This window comes from Ceratotherium simum, chromosome 30 (assembly GCF_057802395.1).
Source record: "Ceratotherium simum simum isolate JZ-2026a chromosome 30, ASM5780239v1, whole genome shotgun sequence".
Lineage (NCBI taxonomy): Eukaryota > Metazoa > Chordata > Mammalia > Perissodactyla > Rhinocerotidae > Ceratotherium > Ceratotherium simum.
In genome coordinates, this window is record NC_141929.1 from 38,208,941 (window position 1) to 38,233,464 (window position 24,524).

Below are 24,524 nucleotides of genomic sequence, written 5' to 3' on the forward strand. Positions count from 1 at the left end.
CTATCCCACAAGTAATGTTTCTAGCAAGAGAACTCTAAATTAATGTAATATTTCCATTAAAATAAATTATTTTTTATTGCTTAAAGTATATAAGTAATATACAAAAACATGCTTCTTATAAAACTGCAAATACAAAAGCTTGTGGATTGTAAAGGGAAATGAGCTTTTCCCTTTTTTTCCCCCAACCGAATTCCGCTCTTTTCCCACGGAGTAACTGCTATTAATAATTGGGTATATATCCTCGACGATTGCTAATGGATTTACATATCTGTGTCTATGTGTCTGATTATCAGGCTGTTTGTCTTTTTAATTTAGATGGGGTCAAGTTTTACGTATTGTTTTGTGAATTTTAACTTGGCCATATGTCTTGGATAGCTTTTCCTGGCAATAGACGTAGAGCTATCATTCTGTCCCCGACTGGTTGACATATAAGTAGTTTGCAGTTTTCCTTTTCCTAAAAAGGCAGACTCTATTACTTTCCTGTTTCATTGACCCTTAGCATGCTTCCCACCTAAATTGAGAAATCCTTGTCATATCTGTTTTTTGTAAAGAATCCCAGTAGACTAAACTGAAAAACCTAACTGGATGAAATATAGCAAGTCGAACAGATTATAATACATGATAATGTTTAAAAGTGCAGTACTAAAACTTCTTTATTAAAATTCACATTATGCTGTGCCAGCTAGTGAATGGAACAAAATCAAATCGTGTCTGTTCTCCTCAGAGCTAAGGGGGCAAGCCAGCTTGCGTGTCATCCCTCAAACATGCTACTAACAAACACCCAGGTTCAACATGTGCTTGTCCCCCACTGTTCTTTTCCTACTGTTTCCTGCCTATTTTTCTTAGTTTATTCTCCATGCTCTAAGCTCTTGATTTATTCTTTTTGTTATAGAACCTGAATCCGTTTAACCTCAAGCAGACCATCACAGTAACTTCCAGATGAATCCTATGTATAACCATGTATAGGAATATTTATGGACAAAAATACACATTTTGGGGACCCAGATCCATATCCGACATGGAAAAAGGTCACATTCTCCACTTTTGAAGAGCAGAAATCCTTTGCATGGCCAGTTCTGGCAGGTCTTTATGTTGTTCCATGCCAAAAGGTTCTTTTTTTTTTGCTGGGAAAGAGTCGCCCTGAGCTAACATGTGTTGCCAATCTTCCTCTTTTTTTTTTTTTTCACTCTCCAAAGCCCCAGTATTAGTTGTATATTCTAGTTGTAAGTCCTCCTAGGTGAGCTGCCACCACACCTTGGCTACTGACGGATGAGTGGTGTGGTCCCGCGCCCGGAAACTGAACCCAGGCTGCCAAAGGGGAGCACGCTGAACTTTAACCCCTAGGCCATCAGGGCTGGCTCAACAGGTGTTGAGAGCTCTACTATGCTTGGTTAGTTTTGCCTTTCCTTGGCTCTGTGGCAGAATGACTTTTCTCCCCGTTTTCACATTTCTTCATCTGCAGAAGCCTGGTTGCTTACCGCCCTCCCTCTGCAAGGTCAGGTCAGAACTCCAGTTTATACTCTGCTTTTAACAAAAAGGACAACAGCTACCATTCACTGAGCACTAAACTACTACATGCAGGCACTGTTGTATGCATTTCACATTCATTATCTCAATCCTCAAAACAATCCCATGCATTAGGCTCAGAGAGGTTGAGTTACTTGCTAAAGTCACACAGTAAGCAAGTGATAGAGCTAGGCTTCAAATCCAGGTCATTTTAGCAGCAAAGCCTGACCTCTTAACTACTATGCTACACATTTGCCGCTTAGCCAGTGAATGCTCATGACACATGAGAAGAGAAGCCTGAAGGCACTACTTAGTAGATGAGTGACTATGGTAGGCTAGATAGTAGCCCTCCAAAAAATATTCACATCCTAATCCCTGGAACCTGTGAATTTTACTTTATATGCCAAAAAGGACTTTGCATATGTGATTAAGGACCTTGAGACGGGAAGATTAGCCTGGATTATCCAGGTGAGCCCTAAATGCAGTCACATATATCGTCATCAGAAGGAGGCAGAGGGAGGTCTGACGCACAGAGAAGAGCTGATAAGGCGGTATGATCGTGGGGGCAGAGATCGCAGCAATGTGGCCACCAACCAAGAAATACCAGCAGTTGCCAGAAGCTGGAAGAGGCAGGAAACGGATTTTCCCTCGAGCCTTCAGAGGAAGCTCGACCCTGCTGGCACCTGGGTTTGGCCCAGTGATACTAGTCTCTAGAACTGTAAGAAAACAGATTTCTGTTCTTTTACGCTGCTCGGTTAGTGGTAATTTGTTAAAATAACTATAGGAAACTAATACAGTGACTTTGTGACCTCTCTCGGCCTCAGTTTCCTTATCTGTAAAATGAAGATATTAATGGTACACACCTAGAATTAAAGAAAACTAATGAATGTAAAATGTGGGCAGGGTGCCTGGCGCAGGGTCAGTGCTCAACAGAGACTGGGTGTTATTGTTACTAACGGGCTCCGACGGGAATGTGTCTGGGGAGTTGTGGGAACACATGGGAAGGAAGGGCTCGCGGCCTCACCTCTGCTTCACAGGATGCATGTGACCACCCAATAAGGTTGACAAGGCATCTTAGAGGCAGAGACATTGAAATCAATTAAAAGTGACACTACACTGCATTCACTGACCAAATGGCAGAGTTCACAGAAACGTTTCCACCCCCATTTCTGAGAGTGACGGCAGCCGTCAGAGAAACACCTTTCAGGTGGTGACTCTGGTTACCTGGTGGACGTCTCAGTGACTTGCTTATTTTTCTGGCTCTGATTCTGATTGGTCCTTCCGGGACGCATTAATTAATGAAAAATAAACACTTTCAATAAAGATTGTTACATTAAAATAAGTAAATAAAAATAAACACGGCAACTAGGAATCGAAAGTGTAAATTCAGTTGCTTGTCAGGAATGTAATCAGTGACCGTCACACTTTGCTGTATTGTCCATAGAAATGAGCAGAGACCTGGGTCCCCGACCTCTAAGGATATTTCTCCCTGAGGGCTAGACTGGAATGGGGCCAGGGAGTTGGCCTTTGAGCTGTTCCCATTTGTTCACCCAGCTCCAAGAGACGTCATCACCTTCACTGGGGGTTGCTCTGGGCTAGTGATGGAGGAGTTAGCAGCGTAGCCTGCAGTGGCTCTCCGTGAGCTGGGGCCAGCTGACACACGCCACTTAGGTCTCCAAGGAGCCAAGCTGCCCCTACTCACGCACGGCTGATGCACTTGTGGCTAAATGCAGTGCAGCCGGGGCCCCAGGCCAGATTCAGGGCAGGAAATAGAATGCCACCTCCATCACCAGGGAAACATTGGTCTGCGTGTGTGATTTAAACCGGGCCAACGAGAAAGCTCAAAGGGACAGTCAGCAGAGGAAAGGAGGAAGGGAGACCAGAGGGCAGCTTGCACGGATTTTGTCTTGGGTTATAACCACTGACAAGCCACATAGCTGTCCCCATGTTTAAGTTTATCTGCATATAAGATGGAGGTAAAAGTATTTACGCATCTCACTGGGGACTTATGAAAACAACATTCTGACTGACTTCTTGGGATCCATGGATGGAAGGTGGTATGTAAGTGAAATAACAAACTTACTCTGTGTGTGTGTTTTCAGTAGGTGCACTAGGGGCATGTAGACCCTCCAGAGAACACTTTGAGAGTCCGATCAAAAACAAACAACAGTAAAAACAAAGTTGTAGGTGCATGGATTTGTCTTTGGTTTTGTGCGGGTTTGGGGGAATTGCATGTGTAATTCAGACTTCAGAACTGTTTTCAAACTCTGCTGTCTTTAGTCATAGTTACAGATGCTTAAATCATTTGGGAATGCATAGAGAATTTGGGGATTGTTCCCAAATGTTTGCCAACTTTGCTCCAAAACATTCCCACATTAGTTCTACCCTGCAGTTTGTGAGCTGCACGTGGAATCTGCAGCATTTGTTCCCCAGTTGGAAGGTGGCGGAAATCTAGTTAACAAACAAAGCGTGAAAAAGAATCACTGCTCTTTTGCCCTCGGGTTTGCTATTTCTGAGGAGTCCTCTGAGTCTGTGGTGTGTACGTGTGTTCTGTTCATTGAAGGCTAAGCAGTTGACCTCAGCCCTGCCTGTAAGGTTATTAAAGGTTATGTTCTGTCAGCTGAGGTCCTGAGGGAGTCTATCGCTCTGTTCTTTGTTAATTAAACCTCTCTCTGGGACATATTTTATGTCTAGAATCTAATTCCTGTGGGTCCAGGTAATGGTAACTATTATAGAAAAACAAACTTGTTTAATAACACAAATAACACACATTTTAAAAAATTAGAAAAGTGATATAAATGAAATACAGAAAATAAAGATCATTGGCAATTCTCTCATGCAGAATTAACCATACTGGCATATATGTATATTTTAAACAGAAATGGGGTTCTGATGTACGTACTTGCTGTTTTTCGATCTGCCTTTGGGGTGAAGTCCTCCCCTCTTGTCTGGGAGGAATGCCGTAGACCCTTCGAGTCTCTGGCCCGCAGTGGGAAGGGTCCCGCTTCTGCTGCGGGCGTGTGGAGTGGTGCAGCGAGGGCCTCAGATTTTCAGTCAGCACTTGCAAAAGAACTTTCAAAGACTCTTCTCTCAGATGTCACTCCACTTCCTTAGCACTCCTGTGCTTTGGCAACAGCATGCATCCCAGAACTGGGAAACACTTGCTGAGTTTAGCTTCTGTGTGGATGATGGTCCTGTGCCCTCCCAATCCATTTGCAGCCTGCTGTCAGGTCCATGCCGCCTCCCCCCACCCCCCACCTTTTTTCATGAAACAGAACTTGATTAAGGCATGACTTACATGCAGTACCCGCACAAAGCTTCCAGCCTGTTGAACTGAGTACAGCAGACCTGTATGCATGTGTACATACACCAGCGAGACTACCCCCGAGGATATAAAACATCTCCGACATCCCAGAAGTGGCTTTGTGTCCCCTTGGAGTCAGTCCCCGCTCCCCCCCCCCCCCCGCCCCCGGTAATCGTTCCATCCATTCTTAAGCACTAATTTTATCATGTTATTTCCCACCTAAACACATTCCACAGATTGTTGTCCCTGTGTCTTGCTGCTTTGCGTCTCTGCCTGATTTTCCTGGTCCACTCTCTTAAGGATCCCGCCTGCTGAATCACTTGGGCCTCCGTTGACACCTCCTGCCTGAGGCCCGTCTGCACTATCTCTCCCACCTGCTTTGTTCCCTCTGTGTCCTTACTAGAACTGCCCTTTGCTTGGCCTCCCCAAATCTCACCCATCCTTCAAGGCTCAGCTCAAGTCCTGTTTCCTCCAAGAAGTTCTCCCTCTTTGCCAAATTTTTTTTGATTTCTTTGATTCCCTCTTACACCCTGAATTAGTTGACACCACGTGACTGAGCTTCTCCCAAGACTTGGGGCCACAGAAGCCAAGCACTATGCTATTCTTACTTATGATTCCCGATGACCACTGATGTCCTGCAGCAGACAGTTTTCCAAACCCTCCTCTTTCCTCACCCATTCTCTCCCACCATGGGGCTGCCCCAGGCCTGCCACACCCCAACCCCAGACCCCGCTCCCCCCAGTCTTTCTCCCCCCATTTCCTTCCCCACTCTTGGCGCTTTGCTACCCAGCTCAGCCAAATCCTGTCCTCCAGACCTCAGGTCCCACCTCCCACTCGTTCTTCAGGTTTGACACCAAAAGGTCCTAAGCCCAGGCTCTCCTCAGAGGGTGGGGCTAGACTAAGGGGAGAGAATTTGAGCAGATGAAGACAGAATTCTTTTTATCAGATACGGGAGGGCTGGAAACACGGGTATATCATACAATTTTGCTCCATCCCGCCCACATCCTTTGCGGCTAGCAGTTAGTGACTATCCCACTTTCTCTGTTGTTCCCAGGTCTTAACCTTGCTCCCGCCCAGACTTTCTCAGTTTCCCATGGTACAAGCAGAGTTCCGAGCTCACGAGTGTTAGGACAATCAAGGGGTTGAAATAATATATTACAGCTAAAGCGCTTAGCACAGGGTCTGCCCATGGTCCGGCTCAGAAAAGTGAGCTAATATCAAAGCTGCAGCACCTTCTCTGATTCCTGTCAGCCAGGCCAGGTGATCGGGGTCCTGAAGTGATGTGGGTGTATGTCTGTCTGTCTGTCTGTCTGTGTATGCGTGCCAGTGTGTGGCAGCTTGGCCTCCTCCGGGGCACTCGGGGAGACCTGGCCAGGGCGCCTCGCTGAGGGAGGAGCTGAGCTGTAGCTGGCCTCTCATCAGGCAGGAGCCGCGGGTCGTGGCCTCCTCCCTCACTGCAGTATACCCCAGTCTTTGGGGGCTCTGTGTGTCTTCGTTGCTTCCTGAGTAGTTTTACTTGGAGAGGCGAGAGCTGGACCCTCCCAGCCTGGAGATAACCAACTAGGCTCCCAGCCAGGGTGCAAGCAGCCCCATTGACGAGAAGCGAGGCTGCCAACCCATTCTGCTGCTGATCCGGGCTTTCCTCTTCCTGGAGGGCTGCCTGAAGGGAAGGTTCCCAGCTCATCCCCTGGGTCTGCGCCGGGATTCTGGGATTTGAACCCAGGTCAGCTCTGCCCTAGGACTCCCTCCCTTCTTTCCCCCTCCTTGGACCACACGGTGTTTGTTACACAACTGGACACTCCGCTAAGTGATGCAGGAAGTAGGGCCCCGGGGAGGCAGATACCGCCCAGCAAAGCAGATAACCAAGTGAAGCCTCTGGATGCCTCTGGGGCCTGGGGCAGGGTCAGAGATAAGCGGAAATGCCAGGCTTATCGCCGCCTGAGTCCTACAGAAATCATCCTGGTCGGCCAGCCCACCTCATTCTTAGCACCCCGGGCAGTTGGGCATCTCCAGGCGGAGTAAACACTGAGTTGGCACAGCCGCCACGGCCCCAGGATGGGGACTCTGTGCCCCGCTCCAGCTCTTCGCGGTCCTAGCGCCAGAGGCCAGCAGCGGGCGTCGGGTTACACCCAGATATGTTTGGTAAGGGCGGCTCCGGGAGGTCTGCTTTGAAGTATGAGCCTGAAGAACAATTGTCAGGGTCATGGGACTGAGGGAGCCTCGCTGACAATTGTTCCACAGAGCTAGGTCCTCCTGGACCAAGAAACTCAGGAGGAAGCTTTGGTTGGGGGTGGTCAGCTTGGGCCTTTCCTAACCAATGCAGGATGTGGTGGGCAGACGGGGCCCAGTGGCAGCTAGCCCCGAGGTTGTCCGCCTTGAACCCTGTGGGGCTTTCTGAGTCCTGTTTCATGTCTGGTTTCCTTTCCTGAGTAAGCTCGGCTTAATGGAGGACGGATTGCGCTTTCTGAGTGCACGCAGGGGAGGTGTCCCTGGCGAGGCTGGCTGCCTGGGAAGCTCGTCTAGGATTGGGGAGATGCCACCTCTCCCTCCTGCGTCCACCCCGCGGTGGGGTGACTGAGCACCCTGCCGTTCTGTGGCTGACCGTCGGGTGGGTGGGCGGGGAGGGGTGGTGAGTTCTAATCTCCACTGTTTTCTTGTACCTACCATGTGCCAGGAGCTGTGCTAAGTGTTTTACTTACGTGAACACTTGAGCGGCCCTGTGCTTATTGCACTGTGAGCCCCTTTGCAGACGGGAAAGCTGTGCTCAGGGAGGTGAAGTCAGTCCCCGGGATGTAGCTGGCCCAGACAGCACCTTTGTGTGATGTAGAGAAGTGCACCCTTCCTCAAGACACGTAGCCTCCATCTCAGAAAATTGTCCTGATATTTGACTCTCTTAGAACAGGGCCCTTCACTGCCGCGTGCTGCAACACTTGTTATAAATACACAAACCTACAAAGTGTCCAGTACACTGGCCTCCCCTCAGATGTTGTGCCCTTGAGCTCTGCAAACCTGCTTCCCGTCCTGCTGCTCAGCGGCAAACACACTGAACTCCTTCAGCGGTTCTTCTGGTGTCTGCCTCACCCTCTTCCTCCTCAATTTTGCACGAGGAGTACAGATTCAGCTCTCTCCCTCTCCCCACTCCACCCCCCACAATAAATAGTTCACTGTCTTAACTTAATAAAGTGTTTACCTTATTATGGCTGTAAACGTCATTTACTGCAAAATCAGTTATGTACTTTAATCTCCCCCTTTCCTGTAAGAACCTTGAATTTCTTGGAGTCTCGAATTCCTTTTGTTCCCCTCTTGCCCTGTCTGCCAGCATCATCCCAGTAGCTAACATCTGAGTGCTTACCGTGCGCCCAGCACTGTACCAAGTGTCTCGCAAGCACTCTCAGGCCACCCCCCACCCCCCGCACCCCAGCTCCATGGAGAGGGCACAGTGTTCCTCTTATGTTACAGCCCAGGCAGTGCAGACACAGAGACGTTCAATAAACCGGCCACGGTTCTGCCTAATCACTGGCAGAGGCAGGATAAATCCAGAGGGTCAGACACCAGGCCCCACGCTCTGAACATTTTACTGCGTCTTTAATTGGATTATGTTGTGTACTGCTTTCCCCCTGGAATCCTCCCTTTTGGGGACTCTCCCTCCTCCTGCGTCAACTTTGGGCCCTGGCTGAAGCTGTCGTTTCCTGGAGCTCCGTTTTTCATTTGTTTAGTCCCTCATTTTGCTGGACCATATCCTCAAAGCAGCTTCCTTAGACAGGCATACATTTTTTACATGTTTGCAAGTCTTAAAACTCTTCATTCTGTCCTCTGATAATGGTGCCATGTCTTCAAAATTCTAAGGGGACATGCTTTCCAATCTAGAGTTTTATGTCCACCCTGTCTTCCTGCCTGCAGTGGTTTTTAGGATAAGAAGTCTGAAGTCATTCTGATTCCAGTTCTTTGATATGTGATTTCTTTTTCTGTTTACATTTTGGGGAGCTTTGATCATCTTCTCTTTATCCCTTTGTTCTAAAATTGCATAATGACTGTAGTATTTCTTTGATAAATTCCTTCCCTCTTTCTTTCATTTCTCTTCCTGAAACTCCAGTTAATTAGATGTGGGACCAGCTGGATCCATTGTCTGAGTTTCTTATGTTTTCTCTCCTAAGGTACGTGTCTTCATCTTTTAGTTCTATGTTCTGTGATATCATCTTTATTTTGTAATCCCTATATTGGATTTAAAATTTTTAACATTCATATTTTTAATTTCAAAACCTCTTTTATTCTATGCTTGTTCCTTTTCCATAACACCCTCTTCTTTTTTAATAAATGGAATAGCCTTTCACACTTTTCTGTGGCTGTTAATGAGAACTTTTTTTTTCCTTTGCTGAGGAAGATTATCTCTGGGCTAACATCTGTTGCCAATCCTCCTCTTTTTGCTGAAGAAAGTTGGCCCTAGGCTAACATCCATGCCCATCTTCCTGGACTTTATATGTAGGATGCCTGCCACAGCATGGCTTGATGAGTGGTGTGTAGGTCCACACCCAGGGTCTGAACCTGCGAACCCCGGGCCGCCGAAGCGGAGCATGCAAACTTAACCACTAGCCACTGGGTTGGCCCCAAGAGGCTTTTTAAAACTTTCTTCTATTTCTTGTTTTCCCTGTTTCCTCCACAATTATGTTTCTGTTTATTTGTCTTGGGCTCCCCTTTTCATCTTGGGTGCTTTCTTTGAATACCTGGTGATCCTTTTTTATCTCTGCATACTTCAGAATAAGGCACAAAAAGACTGGGTGGGTGGTTGAGGCTTGTTGACTGCTTGGCTTTGTTGAGGATGACCAGATGGGAGCTCCCAAGGGACCCCCAAAACCCCTACATAGAACTCTTGTATTGTGAACCATTGAGTTTCTCCAGAAACAGACCTCTGATCTCCAGGGAAGGTGGGGGGGGGGCTCTCTTAGCCATGCCCATTCTGTGTAGACATCGGGGAGGAGGAGAGCCAATGCTCTGGAATGGGTTCCTCAGCCTTACATTTCTGCTCCCCTCTACTCCACCTGGGGTCTCGGGGTCCACAGGCCTCCCTGGGGTTCTACAGGGAAAACTGGCTGTCACCAGAAAGACCAGGGAAGAATCTGGGGGTTCAGTGCACGCTGACCCCAGTCTATGATAAGTCAGCCTGTGTTTTTCCAGGAGTGAGTCAGCTGCCCTGTCCTCACCCAGGAGAGATGAGGTGTCATTGGATTTGCTACTCTGTGTCCATCCTCTCTGCTGCCTCTTCTCTGGTTTGCATTCTCTTGACTTGAGGGCTGGAAGTCCGCCCCTATCCTCTGGGCAAGGGCCCTCGCTTAAAAAGAGTTGCCTGTGGCTCTTGCTGTGCTCGGTACATCAGGATGAGTTGGAGAGAAGCGACACATCGGCCCTCAGAGGACCCATGTGCTCATAAACTCATTTCTCTTGTAGGCTGAGAAATGAAAGGGATTCAAAGCTAGTTCTCTTGGCTGCTCCTTTTCATCCGAGAAGCCTCAACGACTTCTCCTGTTGGCATCTTCTGAGCTTTCTCCCAGAGCGGCCCAGAGCTTACTTCTGGGAGTTGTCGGGGTTTCCTGCCCTGTGCTCATTTGATTGTTCTGGGAAGCCCTAGCTGCTGCCCCTCCTGCTGCCAGTCTCCCTGTGGTCAGTCCAGCCACTGCTTCCTGCTGGAGTCTCCTTAGTCCATTCCTTCCACGCAGTTGTATTGAGTGCTCACATGTACCAGGCACGTTGGCGCGCCTGGGGGTCGAGGCAAGCCTAAGAGGCACTGTTCTGGCCTCAGGGAGCTTCAAGGTAGTTCTGGAACAGTGGATGACAAAGCAGCCACATTTCTAGTAAATCAGCTGCCTTGCAATCACGTGTTGCTTAAGGGAGACCTGGGGCAAATCCTTCTGTAATTTAAATAATTAGCTTTTGATATAGATCTGTCTGGGGCTTTTGTTCCTTTGCTTTGGGTGCGTCTGGACTTTCAGGATATCTTTTCTGGCTCTGTTAACCTGGAACTTGCCTGGGTGCAAGTTGCTACCGAGATCTCTCGAGCAGCAGTCATAATGAAGCAGCCTGTGCGTTGGTGGGAACTCGCTCCCAGAGACAGGGTCTGTCTCCTTAGACTGGTGGGGACTTCATTCCACAAATATTCTCCGCACCTAATAAAAGACAGACGTTGGGCTGAGTGTTAGACTTCCAGAGAGTTCTCTAGGCAGCCACTTGCCCAAGTCTGCCACAGGGAGCCCTCGTTCCACAGGCAAGTGTTAAGTGGGAAGCTGGGGAAGGAGGAATCCCTGGTCCGATGCCGGTTTCTCTGTGGCAGAGGAAGTCCTGCTGAGATGCATGGTGAATTCCCTGGAGGGGCCGGAGAACAGTCTTTCCCAATTTCCTTTTCAGGAAAGTTTGTTAATTTGTGTGTTTGTTGTAAATCACAGTGAATAGAACAGACCAGGGCTCTGTTGAGCATGCTCCAGGGCATTCTGCCAACAACACCAGGACAGTGTTCCCCAGAAAAAGGTCTGGGTTTCTACATGGGCTACATAGGGCAGCTGTCCCGATAGAGAGAGGGTAGCGAGGGGGTGTGTGGTGACGCTGCATTTGCACAGCAAGCACACGGCGTTTGTGGGTCACCTGTAGCTTAGAATAGCAAAATGATCTCAAGGTGCTTCTATTTATTTATTTTTTATTTTTTGGTGAGGAAGATTAGCCCTAAGCTAACATCCGTTGCCAATCCTCCTCTTTTTGCTGAGGAAGATTGGCGCTGAGCTAACATCTGTGCCCATCTTCCTTCTCTTTATATGGGAGGCCGCCACAGCATGGCTTGACAAGCGATGTGTAGGTCAGCGCCCAGGATCTGAACCTGTGAATCCCGGGCCGCCGAAGCAGAGTGGGCAAACTTAACCACTACACCACCAGGCCAGCCCCCTAAAGGTGCTTTTAGGTGTCAGATTTCCAGGACAAAGTTTATTCTCATAATTGCTCATATTCAGAAGGGGGAAGCTTAGGAGGACACTAATATCTCCCTCCCTGGTGCCAGCATTGGCTGCAGCTGAACTGACCTCAGGAGGCCGTGTGCCGGGGCGACCTTGGACAAGTTCCCTCTCTGGCCTTGCTTTCTCTCTGTGAGGGCCTGGAAGGAGAAGGTGTCACTCAACTGCTCCCTGGCCATCTTGGGCCTCTCTGGCGCCCCTCACGTCTCACCTCAGTGTCAGCCTGAGCATCTCCTTTTGTCGGCTTTATTTATTGATGCGTCTGTAAAAGTTCCATTCGAACCAAGGGTTTTGAGGCTAAAACGTTTGGAAACCACAGGAAGCAGGGGCCCCCTTGCTCTCTAGGGTCCTGCTGCATCTGTTTCAGTTTAGAGGTTCAGTGCCCGACACCTGCGTAGCTGTTGCTGGGGGAGCAGGGGTCACTGGCAGATGTGCCCGGAAAGCCCTGCGAGGAACACAGCCTGCGGATGGCACTTGGCGTGTTGCCTAGGCCGTTGTCCCTCACTTCTATTTTTAGGTACAAGTGACGAGTGACTGAGGGCCCCGTGTAGGGAGAGACCTGCAGACTCACCCCACAGGCAGCCTAAATACATGTTCAGGGCATCAGCAAACTAGGGGCACCAAAAATTTGTTTTTAATTTGCAGAAGCATCAAAATTTTCATCGTGGCAAAAACCAGAGTGGCCTCACATTTATATTTGGTCTCGCTTTTTATTGTGAATTAGATGTGTGTGCGGCGGGTAGGACACCGTCTGCGCCTTGGTGCTCTGAGCCTCTGAAGGTCTTACTCTGCCCTGGGATCCCGGAGGCGCCTTGTAGAGGCCAGCTTTCAGGTCCATTACCTAAAGGACCCCTCCTCTTCCAACCTTTAGTTTTAGCTACCCGAACTCCTGCCTGCCCTGGATAAATTCTTAAAATAATTATCCATCAGCAGCCTCTCAGAGAGGAATGTTAAATGTTGCCATGATGTCAAAGGGGCCCCAAGGCGAAAGGTCTGGGCCAAACCCAGCCTGTCACTCATGGCCCACAGCAGAGTAGGAGATAAGAAAGGCAAAGGCTCAGAGAGAGGCCGGTCCCCTGGGCTCCCTGAACAACCCGGGCGATCCGTGTGGGTTGGCACTGCAGGGCCAGGCTGTTAGCTACCAAGAACAATGGGCTTGCAGACACCACTGCCCAAGTGAAACCAGGGGTCTGTAGCTCTTCCGATTCCTTGCCCTTGTCAAGCCTGCATCAGGATGTCAGGAGCCTCCAAGGAGAGTTTGGGGACCCCGGGGCTGCCGGCGTCGGGCAAGACCTGCTTAACTACCGTGGACAAAAAGCTTAACATGCTGAACGAGAAGGTTGACAAACTCTTGCATTTCCAAGAAGACGTCACGGAGAAACTGCAGTGCATGTACCAAGGCATGGGCCACCTGCAGCAAGGCCTGCACCGGCTGGAGGCCTCCCGGGTCCTGGGCCCGGCTGGAGCTGACCACACTCCTCCAGCTGATGTGCAGGCTGGATGGCCAGAGGTCCTGGAGGTGGTGAGGGCCGTGCGGCAGGATGCCGCCCAGCATGGCGCCAGACTCGAAGCCCTCTTCAGGATGATGGTGGCCGTGGACAAGGCCATAGCTCTGGTGGGGGCCGTGTTCCAGAACTCGAAGGTGGTGGATTTCATCATGCAAGGGAGTATCCCCTGGAGGAAAGGAAGCCACGCTGATGGCCCTGCGGAGGTTGGTTCTTGCTTCCCTGCCGTGCCCTTCTGGCTGGAAGGGAGGCCCAGAGGCCCTGGCTGGGAAACTGGCCAGGTGGCTAGTCTCAGGAGAGGTGGGGGGCTGTTGTCTCCTTGTGCCTCCTGCGTGATCTGTTGATGGGGAAAAGGAAAGACAGAACCTTAAAGGTCATAGGTAGATTTGCAGACAGGACACTAACTGGCTGCTCTTCCCAGGGAAAGGAAGAGGAGGTGCCCTGTCGAGGTCTGTGGGGCCTTGGGCAGGTCCAGGGCACTTAGAAGTGGGGGATAAACCGGCCATTAGGGGGAGGAGGACCATGACCTTCCTTGGACATCCCGGTGACTTCTTCTGCTCCTTTCTGTGCCTTCACACCTGGGGTGGGAGACAGGTGGGGAGCATCAGTGTACCCTGACTGAGCCCCCGCTCAGGAACCCAGACCCTTCTCCCTTCCTGTCCCCAACCCTGTGCTCTGTCCTGGAGTGGGCGGAGCGTGCAGCTGCCTGTGGGGGGATGAGTGTTGACAGTGACCCAGGGGGACACAGCACAGGCAGGAGCCGGAGCCTGGGGGCGGAGTATGGCATTTCTGGGAGCGGCTGTTCCCAAGGGTTGCATAATCACCCCCACTGGCTAATGGAAGTTTGGCTCGGGTGGCGGTGTTTTTTTGTGTGTGTGTGTGTATGTGTGTGTGTGTGTGTGTGAGGTGTGTGGAGGCAACACTCTGTTTGGGAACAGCTAAGGATCAGCCACTTAGCAACACTTAGACGGCCTGGAGCCACCATTTCAGATCCCTGCAGCGACCCACCAGCCTCTGGTGAGAGATAATCTGGGTTCCACAGGAGTCTGGGCTTGACTCTGTCAGCTACTGAGGCTTTCAGGAGCAGGGCTGCAGGAGTTTGCCATCCCTCCCCAGCCCTAGCAGGCCAGGGCTCACCCTGTTGCCCCCTTCCCCTTCCTGCCCTGCAGCCTCTCCCAGAGCATGCCCCCTGCACCCCAGCTCCCTGCCTTCTGCACCTCCCCGGTGAGAGATGTGACCTTCTGCTCTTGCCACTTACAACCAACCTCAGCTTTAAAAAGGAAAATTAATCTAATATATGCACATGGCAAAAACCATTCATGTGGTATAAAGAGCACACGTCTCCTGCTCTGTCTCCTCATCTCCAGGACAACCCTGCTCCCCGAGCAGTCACAGGCCCAGCGTCCTGTGAGACCATCCAGATGAAGTCTGTTTACCTACCAGCACATTGGCGTATATACCACCTCTTCATTTTGTTTTGTTTCACTCAAATGTTATTCACATTGTTCTGGCTTTGATTTTTTTTTTTTTTTTTTTACCTAATACATTTTGGGCATTATCTCATATTTGTAACTAGAAAGCTTCCTCATTCTTGTTTCTTAAACTTGTAGAGCTCTCCCTTTTGGGGGATGTGTCTCAATTTGTTAATCAGTCCCATATCATTGTTTGTTTATATTGTTTCTCATTTTTAGCTATTATAGATAGTGATGCAGTAAGTATCTGTAGAAGTGTGAATTTATCTGTATGAAGCACTCCTAGAAGTGGCAGTGCTAAGCCAAAGGGTAAATTTGTAAAACTGACCTTCAAAGAAGTTATTCTAACTTAGTCCCCTATTGATGACGTATGGGAATGCTTATTGCCTCCACTTTTGGTAACAATGCATGCTATCCAACTTTTTGATTCTTTGCCTGTGTGGGAGATCAGAATTGCCCACCTCAAAATGTCTCTTTACCTTGATTATTTTCTCTGAAAGAAACTTTGACATGCCGTGCCCCCCCCCCCCACTAACTGCTTAAAAGAATTTAACTCTCGGTATGGATAGACTGGGAGGGTCCTTGCTAAGCCCATTCCAAGTAAAAGTAGAAGTTGTCCTTTGTAAGAGAAATTTACATTTGTAAGGGAAATCTCCATTTGTAAAAGTGTCTCCCTCTCTGTACCAGGAAGAAGGGGGAACGACCTTATCTTTAGAAACTCTTAGTGCGCAAGGCAAGGAGTTAAATCTGCATACTCTTGTGTACTGTGCCTTTCTGGCAATCTCCCATTGCTGACTCCCCCCACCCCCAACATCCTCCTTTGTCTTTAGCTGAAGGTAGTATTTAAGGTGAGAACCTCTGCCATCTTGTCAAGAAACTCAGTTTCTCTGGTTTCTCCCATGTATACATGTTATAAAGCTTTGTTTGATTTTCTCCTGCTATTCGGTCTCATGTCAATTTAATTTGTACCCCAGCCAGAAAGGACCCAGAGTGGGTAGAGGATAGTCTTCCTCCTCTTCACCTGTCTGGTGAATAAAAACTGAGATCTTATTGTGCATGTGGCTTTTTTTACATTTTAGTATGAAAATTTTCCAACATTTTTAAAAATAGAGATTGGTATAATGAACCCCAAGGGCCTGTAACTGGAGGCCAATTTTGTTTCATCTATTCCCCCACTCACTTCCTTCTTTCCAGATTATGTTGAAGTAAATGTGGGACATTGGATCATTTCCTCCATAAACACTTCAACATTTATATCTAAAAGATAAAGCCTCCTTTATTTTTTTTTTGTGAGGAAGACTGGCTCTGAGCTAACATCCATTGCCAATCCTCCTCTTTTTGCCAAGGAAGATTGGCCCTGGGCTAACATCTGTGCCCATCCTTCTCTATTTTGTATATGGGACACCGCCACAGTACGGCTTGATGAGTGGTGCTTTGGTCTGTGCCCAGAATCTGAACCCGCGAGCCCTGGGCCGCCAAAGCAGAGTGCGCGAACTTAACCACCACGCCACCAGGCTGGCCCTTAAAGGCTCTTTTAAAAAGCATAATCACGATACCATTATCATACCTAAACAGTAACTTAATATGACCAAAGTCAGTGTTCAAATTTCCCTGATCATCTTATGCTTTTTTTTCATTTGAGTCAAGATTCAAATAAGGCAATTGGTTATATGCCTCTTAAAGCTAACTCTTTTTTTTAATTCATAAAAAAAATTCAAAACTTTTTATTATGGAAAATTTCAAACATAACCAAGAGTAGATAGAATGGTATATCTCATTGTAGTTTTTATTTGTATTTATTTTACTAGAAGTTTGAGCATCTTTCACAGATTTAAAACCTTTCATATTTTTCTGTAAACTGCCTGCTCATGTGCTTTTCCCTCTTTCATATTTCAGTTTTTTGCCTTTTTTTTTTTACTGATTTGTAAAGCTCTTCATATATTACTGAAATGTGCTGTCATATATGTTGCAGACATTTAGGCATTTCTCGATAGGATGAAGTCATAGAACTTTCTGTTTTCTGAGTTCTTGGAACATTTCTTTTCTGTACTGCTCCAGTGGCAAGTGGCTGAGCTCTCTTCTGGTCCTTGTGTTTAAGACACATCTCAGCAACCATCTATAGGTTTGGATCTCGTCTCCCAATCAGGCTGTCAGCTCCTTACTGGCGCATGCCATGAGGCTTCTACTTCCCTCTGTGTACTGCAGCGAGGATGGGTCTCACAGGAGGTGTCCAAGAATGGGCCCTTAAGTAGAGCCCCAGCTGTTTAACACCTTGTTGGTGCTGAAAATGGTGCATTATGGAGACTTTCTGGAGACCCTCTTTGTGTTTCCTAAGAGAGTAGGGGCATAGTAATCATTTGTGGAATTGATTAAATCCCAGCACTGGCTGTTATATTTGAAAATTATGCCAGGACGTTGTGAAGGTCCTCTTCGAGTCTTCTGAAGTGCCTGGTGGCACTTCCTGTGGTTGTAATAATGAATTAGCTTATTACTAGAAACCAGGTGCTCTCTCATGAAGGACAAGTTCAGGCTCAGCTCAAATCATGGTCCAGCTGTTCAGAAGACATCAGTCCTCTAGAATGGTGTTTGGGGTCTCCTCCTTCCTCTGGGCGCGCCGGACAAGGCAGGAACCAGAAGGTTGAGCCCTGAAGACAAAACCAGCTTTGTATGTGTTGTGTGCGTGCGTGTGTGTGTGCGTGTGTGTCTGTGTGTGTGCCTGCCTACACCCAAGACAGAGGGAGGGAGAGGACAATCTGAGCCCAACAAGGTCTGCCAAAGGACAGTCTGTTCGAGTCCCTCTCTACCCGTGGGGTGAAAAAGGAGGCAGGCCATGATCATGCTTCCAGCCCCGCCACTATGCGGCTGGCAGGACACTGTCTGCAGAAAGAGGCCAGGGGAGAGGTCTCTGCTGAGCGGGGTCCGGGTCCCGGTGATGATATTGGTGATAGTCATGATGACAGCAGCCAGCTTTTATTTGTTAAGTGCTTACTGCATGCCAGCCGCTGGGCTAGGTGTTCCCCTGTGTTGTGCTGTTACCATTAAGAGGGCAAAGCTTGGTGTCGTGGAATCCCAAAGGCATGAGCAGGTAATGGGTTTGAGAGAAGCGGGCGCAGTATAGGAAAAACAGTAGAACCAACCCTCATCCTTAGTGTCAGGGAGACATTCCAGAGTGGTGAGAGCTATGGTGCCCCAGTTAGAGGGAACTGCTCCAGCCACTTTTTGCCATGTGGGCCTAGAGTTGCCAGATCTTCAGATTTTTTCAAGAGAAGCTAGGAACCTGGAATTTTTTTCTAATCAGTTTTATTAAGGTATAATTTACATACAATAAACTGCACATACACAACAAAATATGCACAGTCGAAGTATACAGTTCAACGAATGTGTAACACCCAAATCACCACCACCACAATCTTAAATATAGAAAGATTCTGTCACCCTAAAAGGGAACTTAAAATTTTAATGTAAAAATCTCCTAGATTTAAAATGTTGATAAATTAAAAATTTTAAATTGCTGTGCAAGCCAAACAAAATGTGTCTTGAACTCCTTTTGGCTTCTGGACTCCCAGGGGGCTCTGTGGCCCAGGCAAGACAAGGGGCTGCAGGGGCCTTCGGCTCTGGGCTGAGACCAGACCTGCTGCTGTGACCAGTGCCAGGAGAAGTCTTAGGGGCTTCACAGGTCAAAGGCTCAGCACCCCCAGAAGCCAGGGGGACCCAGCAATCTAGAAATACTGAGTGCTCTGGACTATTTTAGGAGTAAGAGCACGTGCAGGCCAGGCACTGGTGTGGTGTGGCCCATGCAGAGTTCAAGAAGAGCTGCTGAGAGCTTCTCTGGGCTGGGCTCTGAGTGTCCTTACACGATCAGCTCGTTGAACACGGACGGCTCTCTGTCTCAGGCAGGACAAAATCACCAGCGCTATTGAGCACTTACCGTGTGCTGGGCACACTTCTCAGAAAGTTCTACAAGTTAACTCCCCCAACCCTCCCACTAACTCTACAAGTAGATAATGTTGTTCTCCCTGTTTCACAGATGAGGAAAGTGAGATGCAGAAATTTTAAGAATCTTGGCCAAGTGGTGAAGGTGGGGTTTGAACCAAGTGAGTCTGTCCCAAGAGTCCACGTGTCCGTGCTCCTGGCTATCCCTCTGCACTGGAAAGGGGTGGCTGTGGGACGCCCCCCGCCCAGCTCCCAGGCAGGCATCATGAGTTGATCGTGGCACTCTTTCCTCACCTAAGCCTGGATTTATCTGACTTCAGAGTTCAACCCAAGCCAACACTCTAGTAGTCATGACCGATTGATCTGAGTTGCCTTCCAAGATTAAATTTATTTTCCATCACTGGTCTAAGTGCTTTGAGGTCCAGCCTATTTCGACTGCCCTGTCAGGGGCTCGGTCTGCCCCTCCCTGGCAATATGGTGGTGTATTGGAAAGGACTTGATTCTGGGTTTGAATCTGGGCTTCTCCTTTTTTAAGTTATGACCTTGGAAAAGCCTCAGTGACCTTATCTCTAAAATGACAATAGCAGTGTCTACCCTCTAGTGTTACTGGGAGACTGCGTGAAATACCCTGAGTACTTCTGTCTCAAGCACATGGTAGGTGCTCAACAGACATTTGTGGCCTGAACGATGATGATGATGGTGTTGATGGTCATGATGGTAGTTTTTACGGTTGTTCTTTTAGAGCAAAGAGCGAGTGGAAGAGAAAGGAGCAAAACCAAAGCACGGGCTGAGCAGCAGAGGCGTGCAGGCTGAAATCAGGGGGCCTTGGGAAGGTGAGTGGGACCCCATTTGCTGTATCCTACATTGCGCACATGACAGTTTCAGAATAAAAACGTCAACACCACCAACAGTGTGACTACTGAAAAACCGTCGAAGCTGCTGCTTTTTTTTGCAATTCTTTTTGTCCTTCGTGTATAACCACTAGAGTTGAACAGTCAGCTGCGATGTCTTACAGTCGCGTAGAACAGTTCCTCTCTGTGTAGGCTGTGCCGCCACCTCGACATTTCACTTTGCTTTAAGTTTTTATGGATGGCTTATTTATTTATTTATTTACTTATTTATTTATTTATTTATTTATTTTTGGTGAGGAAGATCAGCCCTGTGCTAACATCTGCCAATCCTCCTCTATTTTGCTGATGAAGACTGGCCCTGGGCTAACATCCATGCCCATCTTCCTCCACTTTATATGGGATGCCACCACAGCATGGCTTGCCAAACGGTGTCGCAGTGCACGCCCGGGATCTGAACAAGTGAACCCCGGGCTGCCAGCAGCAGAGCGTGTGCACTTAACCGCTTGTGCCACTGGGCCGGCCCCTGGATGGCTTTTTTAAAGTTTAATTTTCTTTTATAATTTTGCATAATATTTACATGATTCCAAAGTCACATTGACAAAACAAAGTATATGAAGAGAAGTCCAGCTTCTTTCCTTGTGTCCTGCATCCTGTTTCAGCCGTCCCCGCCCCCGATAGGTAACCATTTAAAAAGCTTTTGTTTTATCTTTCCTTTGAGATCCAGCCTCGTTAGACCACATTATATGTGATTATATGCGTGTGCACATGCGTGCACACACACACACCCTCCCTCAGATGAACAGAAGCATACTGTACGCATTTTTCTCCACCTTGCTTTTTTTCACTTACAGTGTATTCCGAGATCACTCCATATCCACATATATTGATATTCATTCTCCTTTTTTATGGCTTTTTGATGCAGCACTCCTTGTATGAACCAAGCTCCCTACGGAAGGTCGTTTGGGTTGTGTCCAGTCTGGCTGTTATACACATGCTACACTAAATGGCCTTCGGCATGTTCTTTGCAATATCTTTGGGAAAGGTTCTTCCAAGGGGAGTACATTTTTCTCCTGCCTATTTCCTGTAGAGAGCCAGAAGGTGGACCTGCCAGAGGGGACAGTGGAGAGGCTGCCCGCCGTCAACACTTCAGGGATGGGATCTGACCTCCTGACCCAGGCAGAGGCCCCACCAGGGCAGGGAGATGGAGTTCCTGGCCCAGCCCAGGTGCCCTCTGGCCACCTGCTGCTGCCCACAGAGGGGGAAGCCAACGCTCCCTGGGCGCCCAGCAAGAACCCCGGGACTGGCCTGGAATTGTCCACGGCACTCGACAAGGTCACTGAGGCCCCTGCCAGCCAGGAGGCTGCACCAGGTGCAGGACGAGGAACGTCGTCCATCAGGCCTGACCCTCGGCCCTCAGAGTGGGGCATGAGGCTGACATCAGGGCCCTCAGCCAAGGCCAAGGCAGCTCACGGTGGTGGAGAAGCGCATCCGAGGTAAGGGATGCTCTTCCAGGCCGGGCGAGGGAAGGAACTCGCTGCAGCCCCTCAACGGGAACATGGCGGGGGACCAGCTGCAACCAGCTGCAAAGGTTGCATGTCTACTGTCTGCACAGCGCTGGGCTGGCCTCCTGAGGGGAAGGCCAGAGAAGGCCTAGGCTCTGCTCGGAGAGCCCGGAGCCCTGGCTCTCACCTGGCCCCCATTAGAGTCCCCTGGAAGGAAGTTTTAAATAGCGATGCCCAGAGATTCTGCTTAATTCAGTGTGGAGCAAGGCTTAGGCATTGTTGTTTTTACAAGCTCCCCAGGCGACTCCAGTGTGGAGCAGGACTGAGCGTCCCCAGCTCTCAGAGCAGTAATGACAGCTAAAGGCTGGGGCTCACCAGACACCCCCACGTGCCGGGCGTTGGTGGAGCACTTCGCAGGATCATCTCCTTTTATTCTCACCACATCTGCAGGAGGCAGCTGTGGTTGGCGTCCTTATTTTATTGGTGAGGAAGCAGGCTTAGAGTGCCCAGGGCCACACAGCTAGGGATCTACAGAGTTGGAATCTGAACCCACGTTATTGGATTCCAGAATCTGTGTCCCTAACCACTGCGCATCCCGCTCTCCCAGGTCAGCATTTAGTTAAGTCCTAAATGCTATGGTGGGGAGAGAAGGATGGGCACTCAGATGTGGGAGTCTGTGTGGGCTGAGTCAATCCAGGGGAGCTTTCAGGAGGATTGTGCTTGGAGTCCTGGAGGTGGGGTTGTGATCTAACTCTTAACACATGGCCTCAGGACCTACTCTCAGCAGACACAGGGCATGAAGAGCCAGAACCTGCTGACTGCCAGCTCTCCCCAGGCTTGTACTCGCCAGCCCTGGGGGACAGCGCATCTCATTCCCCAGGGTAGCCCGCTTAAGAGGGCTTCCTGGGCTTCTCTCAAAGGGGCATGGTGCCCTCCCGCACCTGCCCTGGCTGTTCTGACCTGTCACCGAGCCCCCCGAGGCCTGGCTCAGGGAAGGGAGCTGGTGTCTGTGTGTGCTGTGGCGACTGGCAGAGAAGCCCAGATCCTTTACCTGCCTTTGTTCTGGAAGGAAATGGGAGCCCCCTGGAGACTTACCCAGCCAGAGGGAGGGTTCCTGGCAGGCACACCTGGATCGCGGCCAGGCTCTAAATGTGGAATCGGGAGATGGGCTGAACTTCCCGTGAACTCATTAGGGGCCCCAAAAGGGTTCTGCGTGAGGGAGAAAAGTCTCTGTGTCGGTGTTAGCCCTGAGCTGAACTTCAGGCACCCAGCCCTGCCACAGGGCTCAGGGGGATCCCTTCCTGCCCTTCCTCAGCTAGCACATGGGTATGTTTTGAGGAAAATAGGTTTGAACTCAAGCGTGGGCTCTGATTGGCAGTGGCTGCCTGTGTGAGGCTCCCGAGGCCCTAACTGGACGTGGTGGGACTGAGTCGGCAGTGGATTAGCGAAGCCTGCCCTGGGTGCTGTGTGGGACGCAGGAAAGCTCCGGGCCCTGAAGGTGGCATGGGAATGCATGCAGTGCCTTTGGGTCATCCCGTGCCCCCGAGGGGAGAAGACCAAGGGGGACAGCAGTGACCATTGGCCTTCTCAGCTGGCCACCTGACCACCTGGGTACTCTTCCGGCAGCTGGCTTCTAGCAGTTTCCCGCGTCCCTCGGGCTAGATGAGGCCTGAGCTTGGCTTGGATGCCACCCTTGCCATCCTACCCTGTGATCACCACGCCACCCTCACTCCTGAGGGGCACGTGTGAGCAGGCTGCCGAGGCAGGCGCTCTTGTGAGCAGTGCTGCCCTCAGAGGCTCAGAGAGGGGCCTGGCCTTCAGCTGCGGGGCAAAGGCCTTACTTTTTTTTGTGGTAAAAAACATGTAATATAAAATTTACCATCCTAACCATTTCTAAGTGTACAGTTCAGTAGTGTTAAGTATATTCATGTTGTTGTGACACGACTCTCCAGAAGCTTTGCCTCTTACAAATCTGAAACTCTGTACCCAACAACCCCCATTTCCCCCTCCCCCCAAACCCTTGCAACCACCGTTCTACTTTCTGTCTCTATGAATTTGACACTGTAGGTACCTCATGTAAGTGGAATCACTCTTTCTGTGACTGGCTTATTTCACTCAGCAAAATGTCCTTCAGGTTCATCCAGGTAGTTGCACATGTCAGAATTCCTTCCTCCTTGAGGCTGAATCATATTTCAGTGTATGTATAGGCCACATTTTGTTTCTCCATCCATTGATGGATGCTAGGTTGCTTCCACATTTGGCTATTGTGAACATGGATGTACACATATCTCTTTGAGACTCTGCTTTCAATTCTCTTGGATATATTCCCAGAAGTGGGATTGCTGGATCATATGATAATTCTATTTTTAAACTTTTGAGGAATGGCCATGCTGTTTTCCACAGTGGCTGGACCACTTTGGAAGCCTCCTGCATTCGTGCTTTCCTCTCTTAGTCGACTCCCAGCACATCTGCAAGGGATTACCGTAGCTGTCTGTCAGAAGAGGGAGCTGCAGCTAGACTTGGTCAAAGTCGTACAGGACCCGGTGGCAGAGTTAAGACCAGAATGGAGGCCGCCTGGCTCCTTCCTGAGACTCAGTCCACACCAGACACTCACCCCCTCACCCCTGCCCCAACACACACAGACCCCGGCATTAGGGTTGTGACAGGCAGTCAGAGTGGGGGCAACTCTGAGAGGGAGAGTCTGAACCCTGGGGGGTCATGGCTTCTAGGTCAGGGTCCTTCCCTCTGAATGACAGGGTTCAGAGGGCCTTCCCAACCTCCAGCTGGGGTCCCAAATCCCGATGCTGCAGGGTCTGGGTAACGAAAATGGGTGAAGTGGGCCCAGCGGCATTCCCAGGGAGCAGAGGGGCCTGTGGGGAAGGGGAGAGCTGCTCCTCAGCTATGCGGGCACACAGGCCCAGCAAGCCAGCTCTATTTGTGCAAGAAAACAGGAAGTCCAGGTTCTTATGTGTGATTGCCTGGTTTTAATAAAATACGTCTGACATGGAGCTTCCAGTGTGATGGTTGACTTGGTGCACTCTTCTCTTCATTTAACTGAAAGGGAAACTGAGGCCAGAGAAGGGTGGGAAGGGCCCAGATCTCCTGCCTGCAGGCTACAGTCCTCCTGGGCGGAAGCAGGTTTCCAAGGGGCCTCGTGGTGGCTTGTGCCCACCCTTGTCCACTGCAGGTTGCTTCAAGCCTCCCCTGGACGCTCTGCAGTGGAACACAGAGAGTGGAGGGCACCATACGTTACTGAAGCTGGCCTCTCCCCTGGTGTCCTGTCTGGGCAGAGGTGGGCAGGGACCCAGAGGGGCAGGCAGTGGAGTCTGCTGGTTCCAACCACAAGCTAACTCTTGCTATCATAACAACCCTCAGCGGCCTGTTTCACAGACAAGAAAACTAAGGCCCAGAGGCCGTGGTTGGGAGTGGCAGCAGCAGGCATTTGAACCCAGGTGTGTTTTG

At 49.6% G+C, this 24,524-nt stretch overlaps 2 protein-coding genes across 5 annotated transcripts in view; both read left to right on the forward strand.

Moving 5' to 3' along the window:
• Positions 1-19,542, forward strand: part of HDIP1 (HDAC and MIER1 interacting protein 1) — a 92,588-nt gene extending 73,046 nt beyond the window's left edge. The window contains exon 5 of the transcript XR_015549172.1: positions 19,452-19,542. The gene's annotated coding sequence lies outside the window, so the exon portion shown is untranslated. The remainder of the gene's footprint in view (positions 1-19,451) is intronic.
• Positions 1-24,524, forward strand: part of MYLK3 (myosin light chain kinase 3) — a 77,783-nt gene that overhangs the window by 26,367 nt on the left and 26,892 nt on the right. The window contains exons 1-3 of one of the 4 annotated variants that reach the window (XM_087420323.1): positions 6,756-6,952; positions 19,452-19,542; positions 20,648-21,053. In XM_087420323.1, coding sequence (XP_087276449.1) covers positions 6,866-6,952; positions 19,452-19,542; positions 20,648-21,053 — 584 coding nt within the window. In that variant the 5' untranslated portion in view covers positions 6,756-6,865. Of the gene's footprint in view, positions 1-6,755; positions 6,953-12,873; positions 13,511-19,451; positions 19,543-20,647; positions 21,054-24,524 lie in introns of those variants that run through there. The other 3 variants (XM_004443429.3, XM_087420322.1, XM_087420321.1) reach the window with 3 other exon arrangements.